This window comes from Lemur catta, chromosome 14 (assembly GCF_020740605.2).
Source record: "Lemur catta isolate mLemCat1 chromosome 14, mLemCat1.pri, whole genome shotgun sequence".
Classification (NCBI taxonomy): Eukaryota; Metazoa; Chordata; class Mammalia; order Primates; family Lemuridae; genus Lemur; species Lemur catta.
The window spans coordinates 47,763,851-47,781,317 of NC_059141.1; the positions used below are offsets into that span (position 1 = coordinate 47,763,851).

A 17,467-nucleotide genomic window follows, 5' to 3' on the forward strand; every position below is an offset into this window, starting at 1 on the left:
AAGGTCCCAGTACATTTGAAACTTGAGGGGTAACCTCTGAGGCCCTGCACGGTATAGGTTCTGGAGTCCCTGGGAGGACTGCTGTGTGTTACTTGCCTGATTGTGCCTGATCCAAGCCCTGGGGAGGGTGGGGTGGGGGTGGGGCTGCTGGGTCCTGCTGTTGCTGAGTGGAAATTCAGAAAGCCGGAAATGGAAGGTCTGGCTGGTCCAGGAAAGCTGTCCCCACCCAGAAGACCCCTTCCTCCCCTAAGACCCCTCCCCCACTCCCATTAGAAGAGCTGACCTGGAAGCCAGACTGGAGATTCCCTGAGTGCCCACCCGTAATCTCACCAAGCACATACACCACCCTGGGCCAGGCCCTGGGGGAAGATGCTCTAAGGGACTCAGACGCCCGTGGCTGGCTGCCCACAGTCTGGGGAGACCCCTGGTGTGGCCAGGTCATGGCTTTTGGGAAGCAGTGTGGCCCACTGATGTGTTCCTTGCTTCTGATGCTTGTGGTGGGCTGGGCTGGGCCTGAGACAGTCCCTTCTCTCAGACTGGAAGGAAGGAACTGCCAAGTGGCTGGAGAAGCACCTCCCAGTCAGTAGTTGGAGCTGTGATGGGGGAAATGGACTTTTTTTTTTTTGAAAATTTTAAACCCACAGAGAAATTGAAAATAGAGTTCAAAGAATATCTGCCTGCCTTTGAGTTACCAATTATAAACATCATAACGGTGTTCTTTCTAAATAGACCACTTCTTTTTTGCCAACCCAGCTACAGGGAAGCTGCAGTCATCATGGCACGCCCCCTCCGAACACCCAGCATTCAGCTTCCCAAACAGGGCATCCTTCCACACACCACTTGTCCATCCGAGGACGAATTGCTGTTAAATGAATCATCATCCGATACACGGTCCGGTCCGTAAGAAAATTTCCCCAGTTCCCTGTGTCTTAAGAAATATGTTTGGTCCTTGTCCCCGGTTCCTGGCACAGAGCTCCCAAAGCCCTTGGAATTTCCTGTTAGGGATGTCTTTTGTTACACATAGTGAGCCAGTTTCACCACATCTGAGCTTATGCTGATGAGGCAACTTAGGTTAGGACTCCTAGAGAGCCTCGGGTTGGGGCCAGTCCCCAGAAAGACCAGCCCCCATGGACCAGACAGAAGGGTGGGTGGGCTGGAGATGAAGCTCTCTAAAAAACTTTTGACCAACAAGATTTGATGAGCTGCTGGTTTTGGGAACCTTTTGAGGTGCTGGGAAGGTGGTGGCCCCAGGCTAGCCCTTGCCCTGTACATCTCTTCCATCTGACTGTTCCTGAGTTGTGTCTTTTATAATAAACTGGTTAATATAAGTAAAATGTTTCCCTGTGTTCTGAGAGCTGTTCTCACAAATTATTGAACTTGAGGAAGGGGTTGTGGGAATCCCTGATTTATAGCTGAGCCCTTTAACTTGTGGGAACCGATGCTAACTCCAGGTGGACAGTGTCAGAATTGAATTAAATTGTAGAACACCCACCTAGTGTCCCCAGAGAATTGGTTGTTGGTGTTAGAAAGCACCTCAGTTCCTCAAATGTCCTTTGTAGCTGACATTTTACCTAACCTAGGATGCACCCAGGGTTCATACATTACTTTTGGCTATGTATGTCTTTAGTCTCCCCCAATCTAGACTATGCTCACTTTTTTTTTTTTTTGAGTCCTTCAAAGCCTCCGGGCAGAACATCTGGATTTGCTACATGGTTTTCTTGTCATTTTCTGTAGGAGCATTTCTGGGGGAGGCAGCAGGGGGTACAAGATAATCACATTGGGGGGTGAGCACTGGCTGGCCACACTCCTGCTGGCTATCCTGACCTTGACCACCAGCCCTCCCCACTGTCCAGGCATCTTTCCCCACGAGAGTGAATACATAGGCTGATGGGGATGCTCTGTTTGGGGAAAGAACTTTTGAAAGCTAATCTGAGCGTGCAACTCCTCTGCTTAAATTACTTCAGTGATTTCCCTATTCCAGCCTCAAAACACATCGAGCCTGCCTGCTTCTGGCCACCCTCACGTGCCCACTGTGGTCCAGGCACTGCCACTTCTCCTGGGTCATTGCAGTAGCTCCTTGACGGCCCCTCCCACCTCCGTCCCCAACTCTTCTTCTCAGGACAATAGTCCGAATGGCTCATTTAAAGGTCACAGTCGGAACAGATCACTTCTCTGCAAACTCCCAGTGCCTTCCACCCACTCAGAGCCAAAGTCAGTCTTCCCCGTGGCCTAAGAGCCCACCTTATCTGCCCCCACCTCATCTTTTAACTCCCTTTCCGGCACATTCCAAGGCCTTGTCACCTGCTTGTCCATGTGGCTTGGTCCCTCCTCTACTTCAAGTCTTTGCTCAAATGTCACCTTCCCTGGCCACACTGACAGCCCCTCTCCCCAGCCTCCCTAGTTGTCTTCTGTTTTATTTTTCTTTATAGCATTTAATAACCGTAACATACTATACATGTTCCTTATTTATTTGCCTCTGCCCAACTAGAATGTGAGCTCCACCGAAGCTGAGATTTGTGTTTGGTTTGCTGCTATAGCTGTGTCCCCAGTTCTTAAAGCAGTGGTTCTCAAAATGGGCCCAGGGACCTCTGGGGTCCCCTCTCAGGGGGTCTAAGCAGTCAAAACCACTTTCATGGTAATGCTGAGACTTGCCCTTTCTCATTCTCTCAGGAGCCTATGATGGAGTATTTCAAAAGCACATGACTGTGATGTGGCCCGAGATTGAGGAGCAGATGTGAGAACTCAGCCACCTTCTCATCAGTCAGATCCTAACGTTTGCAAACATGCAAAGGCCATGCCACTCTGCTCACTCAGGTTTTCTGTGAAAACTTTTTAAAATAAACAATGTGCTGTTTATATTAACATGTAAATCTATTGTTACTTCTAAATGAGTTAATAATATTTGGAATATGTCTCAGTTTTAATCTATGGTAAATAATTGATGGATATTTGTAAAAACAAAAGCTCTAGAATCCTCAAACATTTTTAAGAGTGAAAAGGAATTCTGAGACCAACAACTTTGAGAACCACTGGCTTAAAACAATGCCCAGTGCATAATAACCACTCAGTAAATAGATGTTGAATGAATTTCTTGGCTTGATGCATGAGACCTGGCCTGGGTGGTCTGGCTTCCATGAACCTCCCTGGCCTCCTCCCTTCCCCTTGTCCTCTGCCTGTGCTTGGCTCCAGCCACGCTGACCTGCTGTCCCCGTGGTGCCTTCATGGGCATTTGGAACTCCTTATTCCTCTTGCTCAACTCAGGAATTCCTTCTGGGCCATTAAATGGACTCAGTCCAAACAGCACCTCCTCCAGGAAGCCTTCCCTGATCTTGCCCATCTTATTTAGCATCTCCTTCTCTGTGGCTCCTCTGCACACTTGATAATTTCTGCCCAAGTTTATTGGTGTGCTGTGTGCCTCAGCAGACTGAGCTCTTTGAGGGCAAGAACTAGGTCTTAGGTGTTTATTCCCACTGTTTAGTACATAATAGGTGCTTACCGAATGTCTACTGAATCAGTGCTGCCTTGGAATTCAGAATGGGGGCTCTCCCACTCCCTGAATTAACCTTGGACCAAAGTGGCTCTAAAAGGGAAATGGTTTCTGGCATCTGGTTTGGGTCTTGAAATGTCAGCATCATAGCAGTGCCACAGGATGATTATTGGGGTAGAAGTAACATTTACTGGGCACCTGCTGGGTGCCAGGCACTTTTGCATGGCATCTTGCTTCAGGGGCATTGTGGTTTGTTTAGCCATTGTGAACTGGCCTGGACCCTAACCACCTTCCATACGGCTTCTGTGGGGAGAGTATGGCCTGTGAGTTAAGCCACCAAACTTCTGTGAGCTTGGGGGACATCCTAACATATTTGCATAGTATGTGAAGTTATTGAGGTCAAAGTTGGTATGTATGTTGCTGGATCCTGCTGCCATGCCCTGCGCGCAGTGGGTAATAAGTTCCTGAAATTATCTGTTCAGTGGGCACAGTTAATACTATAAATATCAGTACCAGCAAGGGCTTCCCACTGTTGGTTTCACAGGTGTTCAGAAATGGAGAGCGATCCCTATAGCTGGGGTGATCCAGGAGGGCTTCCCAGGGGAGGAGGGCTTTGCACCGAGCTTTAGAGGATGGGTATTAGCCCCTTTAGGCTTTATTATTTCCAAAAAAAGAAAATAGCTGGTCTCCTTTCCAAGTCTGCTGTGGGAGGCAGTGCTGGACGTGTGTGCCTTGATTGAGGGTGGGGGGGAGGGCATTGCTTTCCTCTTCAGGGTTTTACCCTCGCAGAAGTGTGGCATCCTGGGGCCAGGGGGGAAGCAGGGGCAAACCCTTGAAGGAGGAGTCAGAACAGTGTGTGGGGAGAGAGGAGAAGACTCTGGACCACCCTCGGTCTGCTGACGTGCTGGGGTTCTAGGAGGGACTGTCTGGGCTTGAGTTTCCATGGACTCCTGGGGCAGTGGAGGGATTCTAGGAGTGGTTGTGGCCGACATAGGAACTGCAGCCCAGAGAGGGGAAGGGACTTGACAAGGTTGCAAAGGAGCTAGTGGCTGAGCTGGGATGAGGGCCTAGGGCTCCCGCGTCCCAGCTCAGGGTGTTGCTGCCTCCTGGTCCCCTTTGACCTCTTTGGAGTCGTGAGCCCTTGGAGGGGACATTATGTCTTCATTAAGGCCCTGCACGTGCCAGGCAGTGGCACTCGAGATCTGCTTGCCTCCTCCACCTCCTAACCCTAGATCGGGGCAGCGGGCTCAGTTCAGATGGGGGATTCTGTGCAAAGGGGAAAAGAATGAACCAAGGGGCGCATATATATAAAAAGCAGTTTGATCCATTTTTTTCTTATATATAAAACTATATCTGACATTAAAAACAATAAACAGGAGATACTTAGCTTCATCACTGCCCGAATGTGCAGAGAGCCCGACTGGGCCAGCCGTGCCCCGGGAGCTGGCAGTGCTGGCTGAGAGCCTCAGTGTCTGCACCTGCCGCTGGGGTTTCCCTCACCTCTTCCTTCCTCTCGCTGCCTGCTCCGCAGTCCTCCTTCTTGGACACGTCCCTACTTCACAGTGGCTTCTCTCAGCAGACCAGAGGGGTCAGGGAAAGGTGAGACCACCAACCACCCTCCCCTCGAAACTCCTCTCTCCCTCACCTTGTGCCCCACGGGGATAACTCCCAGGCAGTCTCTGGTAGAGCCCCCGGGCCAGGGGAGGAACAGGGGCTGCCTGGGCCGGTTCCTGGACACTGTGGGCTCTGAAAGGCTGCCGGGACCTGACCTGGAGACCATTGTATAGGACAAAGGCCCCTTTGTCACCTGTCAGCTGTGTTTCCTTTTAAAGTTTCCAAGAGAGGGAAGACCAGGGCTCTCCTTCCCCACTCCTGCTGGCGGCCTGCAGCCGTGAGCAGTGGGGCTGACTGGGTGCTGCAGTCCTGGCCAGAGGGAGCAGGAGGAGGGGTGACCAGTGGTGGTGTGACACCGGGGTGTACCCCTGAGAGGATACCCCAGCAGAAGCACCCCCACCCCACACAGCCCTTCATCCCTAGGCTCCCCCAGCCCACGTCCCGGAATCCCAGCCTGCATTCCCCATTCCTGCCCTCTCAGCTCTAGCTCCAACCCTGGGCCCAGGGTTCTGCCTGTGGTGGCACCATCGCAAGGGCCAGATGTTGGGGTGCATCTGGGAGCACGGTCTTCTGCTCCGATTGGCCTCCGGCCAGTGAGCAGGCTGAGATCTGGGAAGAGACTCCCCAGACACCATTACCCGCGTACTCTGGGGACACGGCCTGGGAGGCAGGCTCTGACTGTCTTGGTGCAGATGCATGGAAAGTGGGGTAGGGAGACAGAGAGGGAGAGAGAGAAAACAAGAAAGAGGAGGGTGTTGGGTAGAGATGAATTTGCTTTCGACTCTCCTCCTTCCCATGGCTGTTTCCATGGTTTTCCTGTTGACCATGAGTCACTCTGATCCTTAGGCCCTGGATGGCCCTGTTCCAGGATGGCATCACCATGGAGTTCCTTCTCTGGGCTTGCAGACATCCGAAGCCATCTCATTTCTCAGAGTCGCTCCTCCAGCAGATATACTGGGCCAGTTCCTGTGCTCGTGGAGGGTCCAGTCAAACTCCGTGCATCCTTCAGGGCTCAGCTCCAGTGGTCCTCTGGCCTCCTAGACAAGATTGCTCTGCATCTTGTCTCAGAACATCCCGGTAGTTACTTGTTCTACCACATCCCACCTGCCTGCACTCCAGCTCTTCCCAAGGAGGGCCCTGGGCTCAGCACTTACCCCTGGGGCTTCGTTCACTTGTGGTTGTTCTCGATTAGAAATTCCACTCCCTGCCCTGGGTGAAGTGAATAACCTCCCAGCTTAGCTCCTTCACAGCTTGGAATGTGCTGTGTGCACGTGGGAGGCTTTTAAATCAAGCTTAAATCAAGCTTTTGCAACCATTGCTGACGGGAGGGGCAGCAAAACAGACTGGTGTGCCCACTTTGCTTCCTAGGGAGGTTTGTTTTCCAAAGGCCGTTGTTTGCCACCCCTGGGCTATCTAGGGGCTTCCCAGGCAGGCTGGGGAAATGCTTCTGGAAGTCATTCCCGAGCTCTACCCAGTCAGCCATGCAAAAGCTTGAGGGAGGCAGAAAGAACTGTTATTTTAAAAATCGTAATTCTTTAAAGAAGACATAAATAAAGAAGGGAAGAACGATGCTCAGAGGTGGGAAGACCTGGTAGAGTAGACGTGTCAGTTCTCCCCACAGGGATCTAGAGACTCAGTGTGGCTCCAGTGAAACCCCAGTGGGTTTTTTCATGGGACTTGAGAAGGTGATTCTAAAATGTGTATGAGGCCGGGCGCGGTGGCTCACGCCTGTAATCCTAGCCCTCTGGGAGGCCGAGGCAGGTGGATTGCTCGAGGTCAGGAGTTCGAGACCAGCCTGAGCGAGACCCCGTCTCTACTAAAAATAGAAATAAATTATCTGGACAACTAAAAATATATATATAGAAAAAAAATTAGCCGGGCATGGTGGCGCATGCCTGTAGTCCCAGCTACTCGGGAGGCTGAGGCAGTAGGATCACTTGAGCCCAGGAGTTTGAGGTTGCTGTGAGCTAGGCTGATGCCACGGCACTCACTCTAGCCCAGGCAACAAAGTAAGACTCTGTCTCAAAAAAAATAAATAAATAAAATAAAACAAAATGTGTATGGAAGAATCAAGATCCAACAATACCCAGGATGCTTCCAAAGAAGACAGGAAGAATAGACTTGGCCTGCCAGATGCCAAGATGTGTTATAAAGCTAGTCATTATGGGAGAGAAGTTTGTTTAGGGGCAGGCAGAATGAGCCAGAAGAGATGGCCAGGAACAGTGCCTGCCAGGCGTACGTGGAACCTGAGGGTATGACAGTGGGGTCATAGCAGACCAGTGGACAGGAGGACTGGTTAATAAGTGGTGCTCTGATGTTACTAAAAGTCACCAACAATGCGAGCTGTGCCAGAGAATGTGTCAGGACCAAGAATTGCAATTGACCGCATTCTCTCTACTTGATGTCTGGGTTTTTTAAACAAAGGAAGTTCTGTCCAGGGTCAAGGCAGAGTTGACAGCATAGTACTAGTGATGGAGACCAGGGACTGGCTGCTTTGCTGGCGGTGGGAGGCAGCCTCTGCTGCTTTCTGAAGAGCTGGCTTTGGTTTGGGGTTGGCGGGAGCCCCATTCCTCAGGCACAGGCAGGGCAGGGGCCAGGTCTGCGGGCCGAGGTCCAGAGGCCCCGGAGCTTAGAATACTGCCTGGTGGTCCTGGAGGTGGGGCTGGCACTCTCTGGGAGAGACAGAATGGGCCCACTATTGGTTAGGGTTGAGGGCACTGCCAGGATCCCCAGCCCTGGTCTGTGCTGCTTCCCTTAGGGGGAAGGGAGCGGGATGACAGGGACCCAGCCACCTTGGGAACGTGGGAGAAGAGATTGTTCTGATGAAGTTGGCGGATACACACTGAGCCTTCTCTAGCTAGTGGCGGGACGATTGGAGCACGCGGCTGTTACAAAGGGTGGTCTCCACCTTCAGAAAGGAGCCCTGTGGGAGTGGTGGGGAGTAGCACCCAGGGAGGGGCGCCCTGGAGCTGTGCCGTCCACTACGGTGGCCACCAGCTACATGTGGCCAAATTGAAATAATTACAATGCAATAAAGATAAAGATTCATTTCCCGAGGCACCTGAGCCACGTTTTAAGAGCTTGCTAGCCACACGTGGCTAGTGGCTACCACACTGGCCATTAGCATCATTGCAGAGAGTTCTCTTGGCAGCACGCTCTGCTGTTGGCACCTTTGTATTTTGCAAAGTATTTCACACCCAGTCTCTCCCAGGTCTTCACGAAAGGCCCTTCTGGTAGCCTTAATGGCTGGCTAGACAGGCAGGTTTAGTTGTGACTCTGGCTACCTCTCCTATGTCGCGTTGCTTAGCCTCTGTGAGCCGGGTCTAAGAAATGAGATTGGTCATTTCTTGGGCACGTGAGGGGGTGTGAAGATTAAGGGAGATGGTGCAGGTATAGCATGTGGCAGGGTAATGGCATGGCACAATCGCTCTGCCAATGGCAGCAGGCTTTACTATTCTACAGGTGAAAAATAAGGCCCAAAGTGGGAAGTGACTTGGACAAGCGTAGAGAGCTACCCTTGGAGGTCCAGAACACTGCCTCTCGGCTTGCCTCTGCTGCTCCTGCCGGGATGCTGATCTGTGTAGGAGGGAAGTGGGGAAGCAGCGTGCAAGCAGGTGCCGTCTGCAGGGTGGGATGGGCCCGGGCCCAGGTGGGGTCATCCTGGGGGCAGAGGGACAGCATGTCCAGAGTTTCTCTGGGCACCTGCTAGCCCCACTTTATTCAAGCTATTCCCCACCTCCTTTCAATCTAGAAACTTTAAAACCTGCTTTGTTTTGACCCAACACAGAGCCCTGGGCCCCTGAGGGTCCCATGAGATGGGTGCAGAGTGAAGCGGTTCTTGGGGCCTTCCAGGAAACAACGGGTTCCTCTGGGGGCCATCCTGATGTTCTGACACCTCCCTCCTCCCTGTCACCCTGGCTGGAGTTCCCAGAGTTCTCTCTACCTCTCCGTGGCAGGATTTACAGCTTTCTTCCCATAGACCAGGGGGTCTGTACTTTTTTGGGTGTCAGGGGCCCCTTTGGCCCTCTGGGGAAGCCTGTGGACCCCTCCTCAGAACCAGATATTTAAATGCATAAAATGGAATACACAGGTTACAAAACAAACCAATTATATTGCAATACAGCTATTAAAATTTCATAAAAGCAAATTTGTGACATAATTGTCATGTGCTTTCTCTATCACTGCATTAAATCCAAGGACCCAGCAGCCAGTCTAGTACTACTGTCCTTTTGAAGTAATGCGGAATATAAATGATATTTAAGATATTTGAGGCCGGGCGCGGTGGCTCACGCCTGTAATCCTAGCCCTCTGGGAGGCCGAGGTGGGTGGATCGCTCGAGGTCAGGAGTTCGAGACCAGCCTGAGCGAGACCCTGTCTCTACTAAAAATAGAAATAAAAATTATCTGGACAACTAAAAATATATATAGAAAAAATTAGCCGGGCACGGTGGCGCATGCCTGTAGTCCCAGCTACTTGGGAGGCTGAAGCAGTAGGATCGCTTGAGCCCAGGAGTTTGAGGTTGCTGTGAGCTAGGCTGACGCCACGGCACTCACTCTAGCCCGGGCAACAAAGTGAGACCCTGTCTCAAAAAAAAAAAAAAAAAAAAAAAGATATTTGAAATAACTGTAATGTGACCTCCATTGGTGACAGAGTCACAGGTGCTGTTAACATGACTGTGATTTGTTGCCCACATTCAAAATGGAAGCAACATTTCAGTTGGATGCTAATTAAAGTCAGGGTGTGATTCCCCACCCCTGTTGACAGTTTGAAGACTCTAAATTCCATCCACGGGACTGTCATTTCCAGCCTCTCTTCCTCTCCCTTCTCCCCTTCTTGCCCTATATCTGCCCTTCCGGCCCCCTGTGCCCCCGTGGGGCCTAACACAGGCCCTGGAACACAGGAAGAGCCTTGGTTTCTGCCTTTTGAGGTGAAAATGGGCCTTGCAGTTACCCTTTAAGTGCAGACTTGTTCAGCTGGAACCCGGGGCCAGATGCTTCCTGAAGGAGACACAGGTGCTGGGACGCCTCACGGAGCCTCCTGCTTCCCGGCACCTGCATGGAGCTGTGCCTCTCCCTGCAGGGAGGAAGCAGGGCTCAGAGGGGACCTTCAGGCCCTGGTCATGCTGGGCGACAGGGCTCCTGTACAGCCTGTTGAAGACACTGCGTGGTTCTCAGTGCCTGGGTTTTGGGGCCTGGCCTGTGGGCTGCCAGCAACATGCTCTTTCCCTCTTTGGTCCCCGATGGGCATGGCCGTGTCCTCCCTGCCCCCCAGCCTGTTTTGCTGAAGCTGTCCTGCTTGACAGATGGGCCATTTGCTTCCTGCGCTGGAGCTGAGTGGCCGGCTGCCTGGTGAAGGGCTATAATTAGCAGAGAGGAGGAGACGGGATTGCATGTTGGCATTGACAGATGATTTTATGTTCAGATGGATAAATTGATGTCATCAGAGATGTAAATATCATTTGGAAAATTTGAAGTTCCTGGGAAGGCTTATGCCAGCCTCTCCTCATGCCCAGTGCCCCCCAGAACACTTGAATGGGGAGCCCAGAAGGGCCTGGGCCGTGTGGGGAGCAGCCTGGGGGTTGCCCGGCAGGGTTCTGGGAGCAGCTCCCTCGGCAGGACGGGGAGAAACTGGGAACCGGGGCTTGGGATGGCTCGGCACAGTGGTGGGGGAGTTGGGAGGCCTGGGTTTGCATTTGCCGCAGGAGCTTTTCCCATGGCGTTTGTGGTCTGGAAACGTCGTCCTGAGGCTAACTACAAGGAAACGGCAGTGCTCTGCTGCAGGAGGGAGTGAGATCAGAGCAAGGGGAGTTTTGTTTTCTGCTGGCAAGGCTGTGCTGGAGTGGGTCCTGCCGCTCTGGGGAGCTTGTAAAAATAGAAGGCACTGACTGCCTTTCTGGAGAGCGCTGGGGTCCGTTCCACTCAGAATCGGGACCAGTGACAGCTCTGGTGTTTTGGGGGTAGTTTGCAAAGCAGAGCACCTTAACCTAGAAGCACAGCCTCAGGCAGGAAGGAGGGATGGGGAGCAGTGGGAGGGATGAGGGGGGAGGATGTCAGGGCCCATGCCTCCATCCTGCCAGAGAATGACTTTTCTTTACAACAGGAAACACAGAACTCTCCAAAGTATATGGGGCCAATTCTGAAAATGTTAAGATGTAATAATTGTGTTGGCTCAGTGATGGGGGACAATTTATACTTTTCATCAAGATAAAAGATAAAACCTTACCTCTGCCACCCTCAAGCATGATGGTCCTTGAATGCCTTGTTCATTCTGTGCTTGGGCTTGAAAAGTTCAATGTTCCGTGGGGTTCTTACTCAACCACGTTCTCAGCTTCTAGGTGGATGAGTCTCTGGGTTCTTTGTCTTGTTTAGGGTTAGGGTTTAGTTTAGAGCGATTTCTTATAGGTGGAGTAATCCAGAGGGAGGGATTTGGCTTTTTAGAGGCTGCTTGCTGTTCTCAGAGGAGTAACGTGGGGCTTGGGCCGGCCTGGAACAATGGTTTCACCGTGTTCTGGCTTTTGGAACATGGCTGACCAGACAGCCTCTGGGTAATCTTTCTCTGTCAAAGGCAGATTTTATTTTCTCTGGTTGCCATTTCTCTAGTAGAAGGGCTGTGTGTGTGTGTGTGTGTGTGTGTCCTGCCTTATATGGCCAACGTGTTAGTAAGTGGCAGATGGCCAAGTCTGTCGTGTCTTCAGCCCCTCCTGGCCCGTGTGCATTGGAGAGGCATTCCTTCTGGACTGGGGGAAATGGGGCTCAGTAATTCCAGGTGATCTTTTCAAACCAAGGGGAATGGCACTTAGCCTTGAAGCACAGCAGAGTGCTGGATCCGAGTGAGATGGTCTCCTGGCAATCCTCTGTTACCCGGTGTTGGGGCGTAAGCTCAGTCTATTTGTTTGACTTTTGGCAACCCGGCCACTAGTCCAAGCTTAGGAGGAAGCAGCCACTTCCCTTACTCAGGACTGAGGACTCGGTCTTAGCACTCTTTAGAAAGAGGCCAGAGGGGCCGACTGTGGGGATGTGGTGATCAGTGAGGAGCGTTAAGTTGATTTAAGGCTGGGGTGGACCAGTAAGCAGCTAGAGGGGTGGCCCCCTTGGTGTCCTGGATGGTGACACTGGGGCAGCCGTGCTCCTAATACACATCTTGTCTGTATTACCTCTCACTCCCTTTTCTCCAACCTTAGATGACAGCACCACGGCCACTCTCCCCTGCCGCCTTCAGCTCAGTGGAGAAGTCCAGTTACCCAATGACTCGTCCCTGCCCTCTGAGCCTGTGGCCTGGGAAGCTGGAATCCTTGGGCCGGCAGGAGACTGGGCAGACAGTGTCTGACTCAAATCCAAGGGGTCTGTTGGGCAGCCCAGCCCTCATTCACTCAGCGGACATCAACTGACCTTCCGCAGAGTCAGGACTGCCCGGGTGCTGGGGGTGCCCAAAACAGTCAGAAAGTCCCTCCTGGCATGGAGCTTATGTTCTGGTGGGGAAGACAAACAACTAAAAATAAGAGGAATAATGTAGTATGTTAAACACTGGTAGGTGCAAAGAAGAAAAATAAAACAAGGAAAAGGGATCAGGATTTTCAGAGGGAGGGACTTATAAATAAGGTGGCCCTGAATAGCCTCACTGAGCAGGTGACTATTGAGCGAAGACGGGCAGGAGGCGGGTGAGCGAGCCATGTGGATGTCAGGAGGAAGAGTGTTTCAGGCCGTGGGGACCATCTGTGCCAAGGCCCTGGGGTGAGCACCCTGAGGTGGCTGGATGAGTGTAAGGAGCCTGGGAAGTTACTCTAGCCTGGAAGTTACTGCTGGGACGTTACAGTGTGTCCTGTGACACAGTGTTTATAGTGTTTCCACTGTTAGAAAAGTTGATAAAGAGGGAGTCTACTTAAAATTCCCCTCACCATTCCTTCTTCTCCAACCTTTGGTCTTCCCCGTGATTGTCCTGAAAGTAAGTTCCTTGTGTGTGGTGCTCCGTGAAACATCTGTCCCCCTGAGCAGGGCCAGAGTTTCTCTGTGTGACCTGCCTGTGTAACACCCATCACAGCAGCCCCGTGCTCCTGGGTTTGTAGCATTTCCGCCTTTGCTATCTCGCTAAAGCCATGGTGTAAGCAGGGCAGAAGCGAATGCCTTCGTACCCGCTTTTCAGGTGAGAACACAGACTCGTGTGGTCAGATGCCTGTCCAAGGCCCTGGGTTAGTAACTGGCAGAACTGGGACTCGAACCATGTTCTCTGACCCTCCAGGCCAGTGGCATTTCCCCTAACCCGCCAGCACTCTCCTCTAAAGTGGCACCTCCGCACAGGGTCTGTGTGAGCCTGCTGGGGCTGCTGTAGCATCGAGTACCACAGGCTCAGTGCCCTAAACTGCACACATGTATTTTCTCATAGTTCTGGAGGTTAGAAGTCCAAGGTCAAGGATTTGGCAGGGTTGGTTTCTTCCGAGGCCTCTCTGGCTTGTGGGTGGCTGCCTTCTCCCTGTGTGCTCACCCAGCCTTCCCTCTGTGCGTGTCTGTGTCATAATCTCTTCTTCTTATAAGGACACGAGTCATATTGGATTAGGGCCACCTGCCATAATGACCTCATTTTAACTTAATTACTGCTTTAAAGGCCCTGTGTCCAAATATAGTCACATGCTGGGGTGCTGAGGATTAGGACTTCAACCAAGGGATTTTGGGGGTACACGATTCAGCCCATAACAGGGTCCCTCGTGTGCAGTCACTGGGGCGAGCTCCCCCCGCCCCCTAGCAGGTGCCACAGCCCCCAGATGAACTCTTCGCAGGAAAATCAAGTGCCTACAGTCCTCCTCCTCGCTCACTCCCTGCTTTCTTGCTGCAGCTGATCGGGGCCCTGGTGTTGTCCGTGGGGATCTATGCAGAGGTGGAGAGGCAGAAATACAAAACCCTCGAAAGTGCCTTTCTGGCCCCGGCCATCATCCTCATCCTCCTGGGGGTCGTCATGTTCATCGTGTCCTTCATTGGTGTGCTGGCTTCCCTGCGGGACAACCTGTGCCTTCTCCAAGTGGTGAGTGGGCCTGCCCGCGTCTCAGCCGGGGAGGAGGGGGCAGGTCCCAGGAAGCCCAGGAGAGCTGGGGAGACTGCCCCCGGGCCCTGGGCCGCTCAGTTCCTTTGGTCCTTGCCCCAAACCAGCTGCTGCAGAGGGTTCCTTAGATCTGACCCTGTGGGCCCGAGAGAGCCCAGGCCGGCTCCACTTGTGTGTGTGAGCTGATTTGAATCCTGTTCTTACGTACAGTCTGTGTTCATCTGGACCCTCAGTTGCAAGTAGGAGAAACCACACTCAAATGAGAGCAAGCAAAGACAGACAGGAGGTGGTTGTGAGTCATGGGCTCATGTAACCAGCAAGCCCACACTGGGCCCGGGGGTTTAGGCAGCGCCGCTGGGCAGGGTTGGGCAGTCTCTTTTGCCACCTCCCGGCTGGGGCTGCTCCCTTTGCAGTGATTACTGCCAGCTTTAGGCCGACAGAGTCTTTGTAGCTCTGGATCCCAGGGCATCTTTCCTGCCAGCTCTGGCCACAGTCCCAGGACTCTGGTGAGCCTGGCTTGGGTCAGAGGGTGGAGTCAGCTCTACCTGCATCCCCTTATGTGGGGTGAGGGATGACTCCCCAGAGCTGCGGGTAGCGGGTAGGCAGATCCATACACCCTGCACTGATGTGCGTATCTTGATCTCATTTTCCCCCCTCATGTGGGAAGCTCCTATGAGCCCCTATAAGCTTATAGGGGTCTTGGCGCTGCCTGAGGCTGGAAGTTGCTGGAATCAGTTTGGACAATGCCTGTTTTCCATTAAAGGGCAGAGGTGGGGTGTGTATCCTCTAAGCTTCAGGATCTGCCTCACCTGCTCTAGGGGGCTGGGGAGCTGCCTCTGAGGGGCTCTCTGGGGGGACCTGGAAGCACTGCCCAGCCCCGCCCATCAAGCCAGGCCTGTCCCCTCTGGCTCAGCTGGAGTGACGCCCAGCTCACCTCGTGGTGGGGGGGGGAGGGGCGTGCTTTTCCACCTAGACCCTGCTGAGGACCCTGGGACAGATGTCAGTAACAGTCTGGCTGGGACAGCTGAGTCACCCTTCCTGCCCTCTGGCTGCAGAGACGGGCTTTCCCCGGCTATGACCGTCCATGTCCTGTGTTCTCACGGCGCTGGCAAGAGCCCCCACCGAGATGGGTCTCTTCACTGTGCTCCACCTTGGAGCAGATGACGCTTCCCTGCACCCCACACACCTCCTTGGCCCCCCTCTAGGGGAAATCTCTGAATTTTGTTTTCCAGTTTATGTATATCCTCGGGATCTGCCTCATAATGGAGCTCATTGGGGGCGTGGTGGCCTTGATCTTCCGGAACCAGGTGGGTCTGTGAGTGTGTTTATCAGCCATGCGTGCACTGAGCATCCACTGTGTGAGCCTTGGGGGGTTGAGCCTTGGAGGCCTGCAGGGTTGGTCAGAGAGGCCTGGAACCCAGGGCCCTGTTGTGCCAGTGTGCCCCACAACGCCTCCCCTGGGCGTTGTCTGTCTCTTCTGTCCCCACCGGGGCTGGAGCCGAGAATTCCCCCTTTGTCCCCAGTCTCTGCTGACACTCGACCTCCTGCTCTGAAAGCTCCAATTGTCACCCACACTCCCGCCCCCGCCTCTTCCCACTGTGGGGCCTTTTGTGCTCCCGAATCTCAGCACAACAGCCGGGCTGTTGATCCAGAAAGCCCAGCGTGACTGGGCGAGGGCGGCCTGCCAGTGCTTTCCCAGTGGGGATCGTCCCGGCCCCCACTGGGAGGGGGACCGCTGCGTCTATCTGTGGGCCCAGCTCTGCAGTGGTGAGAGAGAGGCCCCTGAGAGAGGCCCCACACAGAAGGTCAGGAGACGTGGATTCTGCCCTGGCCAGCCCCCTAGCCAGCCTGCTCTATGACCTGGGCAAGGTGTCCCCAACCCCGGCCTCAGTTTCCTCATCTGAAAAATGAGTGGTTAGATGGTGGAAGAACATGGAGAAGGGATCTGGAGGGAAAGGGAAGATTCCAGCTCAGACCTGGGCGGTAGAAAGAGCAACAGACAGGGAACCGACACGGTCGAGTCCCAGGTCGGGCGCAGTTGCTTCGGAGCTGTGGCCCCCAGCAGGGTCCCAGCCTCCTGGGGCTTGGGCCGTGTGCTCTGCAAAGCAAATGGAGCGAGTTGCTCCTGCGTGGACGTGGCAGAGGGGCTCCGGTGTACGTGGGGCACTGGGGGCGCAGGGAGGATGTGTGGCAGGGAGGTCGTGGGCGTTCAGGGCGGGGCATGGAGGGGACGCTCCACGCAGGCGGGTGGCAGCGGCTCAGGCACGTGGCTTCTGGGAAACGGTGGGTTGGACTCTGGGGGTGTGTGTTCCTTTCCTTTGTGATTTCTCTTTCTCGATAGACCATTGACTTTCTGAACGACAACATTCGGAGAGGGATTGAGAACTACTATGACGACCTGGACTTCAAAAACATCATGGACTTTGTTCAGAAGCAGGTGAGCGGGGCACTCGGGGTGAGAGATGGGCCTCCCGTGCCCTCTGCCCCCCATGTGGGCACCTGCCCAAGAAGGTGGGGGTGAGGGGTCAGGTGACTAATCTGCTCCCAAAGCAGGTGGCTGGCCAAGGGGAGGCGAGGGTGGGCCGGGATGGCTCACGGAGGCTGGGGAATCGGGGCCAACCTTCTCAGCCAGTTCTCTGCCCACGCGGCTGGCCCAGAATGTTGTCCTTACCCTGCCTGTCCCTCTCTGGTTACATTGGCTCCTGACCCCTCAAAACACAAGGTCACGTGTTGCAGGGTCCCAGGGTGCCCCCCTCCAGTGGGCAAGGCTCCTCCTTCCTTGAAGTGAGAGTGACCCCCACCTCCAGTCCAAAGCCCCCTCTGCCAGGTCCCTTCAGTGACGGGGAGCTCACTCCCTGTCAAGTCAAAGGCAGCCCCGATGGAGGGAAAGCTGTTCACTGACTCCCGTTCCTCCCGCATGGGGTGACGCAGAAGAAGTCTCCTCCCCTTCCTCCATGGCACTTCCTTGAACGTGATCATGGTTCCTTTTGGACCACAGACAAGTCTGTTGGTGCAATAATGACAGTAGCAGTTGTAGGACCTGCCACCATCCTTGGCGGCTTTTCTACATCATTCTCATCTAGTCCTGAGCCTCAGTTTCGTTATCTGCATGAGGGAGATAATAAAAGTCCCTTCCTCTTGGCGTCATTGTGAGGGTCACCTTGACTTAATTCAGGAGAAGTGTCAGAGCAGTGCCAGGCACAGGATAGGACCCCAGTGTCAGCTGCGGTGATCATCTTTACCTCCCTGGGTGGGGACACACAGAGTTTGGGGGCCCACTCAGTAGGGGCAGCACTTCCTGGGACACAGCCTTGGGGCCTTCAGCTGGCCCGTTCC

General features: G+C 53.6%; 1 protein-coding gene across 3 annotated transcripts in view; it reads left to right on the forward strand.

Annotated features, from left to right (window-relative positions):
- Nucleotides 1-17,467, forward strand: part of TSPAN15 (tetraspanin 15) — a 38,523-nt gene that overhangs the window by 12,306 nt on the left and 8,750 nt on the right. For all 3 annotated transcript variants that reach the window (XM_045569328.1, XM_045569325.1, XM_045569326.1), the window contains exons 2-4: nucleotides 13,928-14,113; nucleotides 15,364-15,438; nucleotides 16,473-16,568. In XM_045569328.1, coding sequence (XP_045425284.1) covers nucleotides 13,928-14,113; nucleotides 15,364-15,438; nucleotides 16,473-16,568 — 357 coding nt within the window. The remainder of the gene's footprint in view (nucleotides 1-13,927; nucleotides 14,114-15,363; nucleotides 15,439-16,472; nucleotides 16,569-17,467) is intronic.